Here is a 5,795-nt window from a genome sequence, read left to right on the forward strand (position 1 = left end):
CTCTCTATTCCTATGCTGTAGTAGCACTCTCTGCAGCAGGAACCATTCAAACCACAAATAAGGCCAGTTCTAGCCTCCAAACTACACAAGCCAAACCCCTCCAAACTGCCCAAGGTTCCAAACTCAAAAGCCAATATCATGAAAAGCCATGCAAAGAAGACCTCTTCACTATTGAAGAGCCCCTGTTCAAATACATTGACTCACCAATAATGATGGCACAACAAATATTTTACAAATGATGGAATCACCATTCCAACTCCTCTGCAAAACATCAAGAATTTTACGAGTATATCCTCGTAGAAACTGATTCGGTCAGATTTAAACTCAATTATGACCGAAATGATCAAACCTTGGTTATACATACAACTGTAACCATCTGCAAAATCCTGTCTCTTCAAGACTGGGGCGCTCACCCCCTTAACCCAAGAAGCTTTTCAAATACCTTCTTCCCACCAAATTATACATACATGGATTACCAGGATGCCTGGTTCAAAGCTTTCTCTTTCCAAAATAGAATCAACCGCCACTCATGGTTTTTCTATTTTGAATACAGATTTAACAACCAAACTCCCACCTGGTTTCCCAAATGGTGGGATCAATATGGTCCTATGGTAGAAATTCTACCACCACAAATTCAAGATTCCTTCCAAATATTTTGCCAAAATACAACCCCCCAACCTCACCAACCTGATCTTCTCAGATTCTTTCTCCACTGTCGTCTCGCATGGATATTATTCTGGGAATATCAAATTTATGACTACCAGGTAAATGATTGGATTGCTCCAGTCCTCTGCCGGTCCTTCAATGTCAAATGGTGGGACAACTGCGACGTCTCCAAATGTGAAAGAACGACGTTAATCAAAAGCCTCACAGGTCTCCAACCTGTTCCAATAATCCAAAGTACTTCAAAATCAAGCATCAAAAGTGAGAAGGAAGCCCTTCATGCCCGCCTAGCCGAACTTGGTTCCGACTCAGACAATGAAGACAATGAAGGCTCCAGTGATGGTGCCTACAGTCTCAAATCCATGCAAAGATCTGTTCCTGCCCACGAACTCTGCTATGGGCAAGATCCATATGAGGATGACCCTGACTTTGTCCCAGCTAGCTCCAAGGCATCCTCCTCCAGCAAATTCAAAGAAGTCACCTCCCGTCGATCTCGCCGGGATGCCAAATCAAAGTCTTCCTCGACCAAACCATAAACGGTGGTCCATAACGTCTGCTAGGACGGTTTTAAACTAGCCGACAGGTATAGTCGTAAAATTTACCTAGTCAAATAACCTCGGACAACCTATTAAGGAAAGGAGGTACTGTTACTATCCCAGGTTAAAGGATAGTCCGGCCAATATCCGGCTCAAACAAATAGGATACAAACCCCTTGATCAAACCAATATGGAGAACAGTGTCTCTGACACGTGGAATGCCGTGGTAAGATCATTGAAGATTCCAAATCTACTATCGACAGCAAAGTTATCAAAGATGCCAAATCATTTGTCGATAGCAACTCCAACTTTCGGCGCCAACAGTTCCACAATTGTCGGTAGCAACTGTTCACTTCAAATACAAATTCAAGTGCACAGTCCCAAATAGTGACAAATGAAATGTCAAATAGTACCTAATTTGGTACAGTTCCAAATGAAACCCAAATGTAATCCAAACCCACATGTAATTCAAATGAGCCTCCTTACATTATAAAAGGAGCATCTCCCCTTCTCCCAAAGACTTGAAAATTTTACTACTCCAAAGACTTGAAAATTTTACTACTCCAAAGACTTGAAAATTTTAGAACTCCAAACCTGTAAGACTTAGAGAGAGAAGCTCCGAAGCAAGCTGAGCCTCCCACAAGTTCTTCCAAGATCTCTCCAAGCACATCGCCGGACATCACCAAACACCGATCATCTCAAGTCTGATCATCCCCCAAAGGTTAGCTACCCATAGCTCAAAGACTCCTTCCCAAACATCCTTCTTCTTCTCAAATCCTCCAACCCAAGCCTACCCAAACCAATCTCCAAATATTGTAACTTTACTTTCAAATATATATATTTCAAAGCATTTTTCTTTGATTGCATTATTAGCTTCCTACATCTGCATATAGCAGCTTCTTGTTCTATCCTTGGATCAAAGCCTACAGTCGTGCCTCTTGATTCCAAGATATAGATCTTGTTAAGCAGCTTTTTATTTTGTGCAATTTCATATCCTTTACTTTAAGTTTATGGTTTTAGTTCTTTACTTGTTTATTTTAATTTAGCACAAAGTTAGTTCTGAGTAAGGTATTGCACCCATCTCAGTGTTTGTCTCCTTGCTGGATTGGAGTAAGGTATTGCACCTATCTCGCTCGGATTGCTATACAGAACCAGGAGATCACCATTTTCCTGGATTTTAGCAAATCTCGATCCTGTAATCTGGTATCAGAGCCACGGTGGTGGTGGATTCGGTTTATTTCTTTCCAGATTTCTTTACTTTTGTGTAATCATTTTCTTTTAAGTTTTTCGACGCGGTATATGCCTTTGGACTCTTGGGAGGAGTGGCAGAAGAGTGTAAGACCACGTTTGTGCCCAAGTTATGTTGGAAATACCATCTTAAAACTTAGACCTAGGTGGTTACCCCAAGATTAAGAATTCTCAAATTATGAGTCGTTTACCTTGCTCCATGTCGATGAGATCGGCAGGTGAGGCAAGCACAAGTTCTAATGTGCTTGATTATGATGAACAAACCTCAAGAATTAACCGATGACTTAGAAGTTGGGATATGCCAAAGATTTCAATAAATGATCTCTATGATCGAGACTGGTTCGGACTCGAAACAGTCAAGAGCGTAGAACAAACTATTAATTTTACCCCTCAAACACAAGAAATCCAACTTTTTGATCCAATCACCTTACAAGATTTATACAAAGACCGCAAATATAATTATGTCCATATTGGTTTAGTCCAAGTGGCCATCAAACCCCTTCACCGAGAAGGTCTAAACGCTTCTATGTTGTTAGCCCTTCGAGATCAAAGATTCCTTGAATTCAATGGCTCCCAGTATATATATATATATATATATATATATGAGTGTTGGCCCAAGTGTTTCACTGTAGAAAACTTAAATTCGTATGTCATTCAAATTTGCTTAAAGTTATCATTTTTGTTCAGTAAACTATAAGATGTCAATGACAATGAACCCATTGTGGAGTTTAAAAGATGTCCCTTTAAATTTATTAAATTAAGCGATAATAATTAGGAGAAAGTTTTCTTATCAGCAATCTCTTCATCTATCATGATGTGATCTTATGATTAGATATCTGAAAGTTTAGTTTTATTGTTAAACATGGCCCTTTCTACTTTTTTCTTTGTTTTGAAGGAAAAAAAAAAAAAAATTTATCCTACACGGTAGGTTAAGGAACCACATAACAATAAAAATATCTGCCCCTTATTTATGAATAGCCAATAATAAACCCCATTATTTCCCATACCTAATAGACATCATCCCAAGGCATCGATATCTTGACCGCGATTGAAAGAAAATTCAATTCAAAAGAAATAATTTAGAAGAGGATTGCAAGAAGGAAATCTATACAAGAGAGCAAATTTGAGAGAGAGATAAGAGGTGGACAAGGGGGATAAAGGAGGAGGGGATATTATGTATGGAATTAACCACGCCATCCCAGTCTAACTGTGCTAGGCAGCTGTCATATTGGGGTCCCTTGATGGTCTTAACGTGAAGGTTAAGATTTCATAACCTACTTCCACTCTTCTCATGACATACGCAAATATTAAATTGCCAAAAAGGATAGCAGCATGGAACCTTGCCATTAACTATCTGGATCCCTGGAGTACTCCCCAGTGTCCAGATGACGTCCTAACGAACTTGGTCTAAAATATAAATCCTTCTTGTCCCCATTGAGATGCATTCTCCGAGTACATTTCCATTTTCTCTTCCATTACTTCCCAAATCCCCTCCCCACCTTTCTTTTGATTATCCATGATCAGAGATTAGGTTGGTTCCTCTTCTGCAAATGAAGAATTACAGATGGGATTTTTTTGTTCTTCTGGTTTTTTCATTTATTTCTAGGATTGGTGCAGATGATCTCGGCGTAACTCAATGGTCGTCGCCGCGAATTTCAGGAACTACAGATGATGTCTTAGAGGATAACCCAATTAGAAGATTGAAAGTCTTTGTTTATGATCTCCCAAGCAAATACAATAAGGAAATAATTGATAAGGAACCCAGATGCCTTACCCACATGTTTGCTGCTGAGATCTATATGCATCAATTCTTGTTAACCAGCCCAGTTAGAACTCTCAATCCTGAAGAAGCTGATTGGTTCTATACACCAGTTTACACCACTTGTGACCTTGAACCGGGAGGTCATCCAATGACCTACAGATCTCCAAGGATAATGAGAAGTGCTATTAAGGTGATCTCTACCAATTGGCCTTACTGGAATAGAACAGAAGGGGCTGATCACTTCTTCCTTGTACCTCATGACTTCGGTGCTTGCTTCCATTATGAGGAAGGGATAGCTATTGAAAGAGGAATTCTTCCTTTGCTCCAAAGGGCTACATTGGTTCAAACTTTTGGACAAAGAAATCATGTTTGCTTGAAGGAGGGTTCAATCATAATTCCTCCATATGCTCCTCCACAATGGCTTCAATCTCATTTGGTTCCTCCAAACACTCCTCGCTCCATTTTCGTTTATTTTCGAGGTATATTTTACGATATTGGAAATGATCCCCAAGGCGGTTATTACGCAAGAGGAGCTCGGGCTTCACTATGGGAGAATTTTAAGAACAATCACGTCTTTGACATCTCATATGAGCATCCGAAGACTTATTATGAAGACCTGCAACGTGCGATTTTCTGTTTGTGTCCACTGGGATGGGCTCCATGGAGTCCTAGATTGGTTGAAGCATTGCTATTTGGATGTATTCCTGTTATTATAGCAGATGAAATTGAGTTACCCTTTGAAGATGCAATCCCATGGGAGGAAATTGGGATCTTCATAGCTGAGAAAGATGTTCAGAAATTAGATACCATTCTTACATCAATACCAGAGGAAGTAATTCTTAGGAAGCACAGGTTGCTTGCTAATCCTTCAATGAAGAGAGCAATGATTTTCTCACAGCCTTCTCAGCCAGGAGATGCTTTCCATCAGATACTAAATGGCCTTGTCCGTAAGTTGCCACGTGACAAGACCATCTACTTGAATCCCGATCAGAAGATCTTAGACTGGACGGCTGGTCCTACGGAGGACCAGGAGCCATGGTAGAGATAGGTTTCACGCCTCAAAAACGGTGAATCCCAAGTGCGAATGGAATCCAGATTTCCATGGTAGTAGGTTGACATTTTTTTGCGGTTTCTCCCCAGCATCTACCGGCTCTAACTGAAGTCGTATGCATCAGTGTGGTCTTCTCTGGAGTGCCAGCCTTAATTCTACTAAACCACCCCCCACCCCCCCCCAAAAAAAATAAAAAAGAAGAAAAAAAAAATGCTAACCTTATGTCCCCCCTTGTGATCTGACCTTTCACCTACATGTCAGATAAAATTTCATTTATTTTTTATTCTTTTTTTTATGGGATTTATGTTGAGTGGGATAATCTCTAGTCTGTCTGTATGATGTATTGATCTTTAAATAGGATGATCAAGCAACCTCATAGATATTGCTGTGAGGCTAGGAGAACCCTTGGATTCTTATTCCTCCAATTTGTTCTAAAATTCTTATCCATGGAATGGTAACTTCTTGTAAAAATTAGACTGGCGGGACCGGACTTTTGATTATAAGTAAATACTTTTTAAAGTTTATATATAATGTG

The 5,795-nt window shown here is 39.9% G+C and overlaps 1 protein-coding gene across 1 annotated transcript; it reads left to right on the plus strand.

The window, feature by feature from the left end:
- The first annotated feature begins 3,997 nt into the window (after positions 1–3,997).
- LOC122064918 (probable beta-1,4-xylosyltransferase IRX10) lies at positions 3,998–5,251 on the plus strand. The gene has a single exon (XM_042628705.1). The coding sequence runs from the start codon at positions 3,998–4,000 to the stop codon at positions 5,249–5,251; it is 1,254 nt and encodes a 417-aa protein (XP_042484639.1).
- The last annotated feature ends 544 nt before the right edge of the window (positions 5,252–5,795 follow it).

This window comes from Macadamia integrifolia, unplaced genomic scaffold, assembly GCF_013358625.1.
Source record: "Macadamia integrifolia cultivar HAES 741 unplaced genomic scaffold, SCU_Mint_v3 scaffold1823, whole genome shotgun sequence".
NCBI lineage: Eukaryota > Viridiplantae > Streptophyta > Magnoliopsida > Proteales > Proteaceae > Macadamia > Macadamia integrifolia.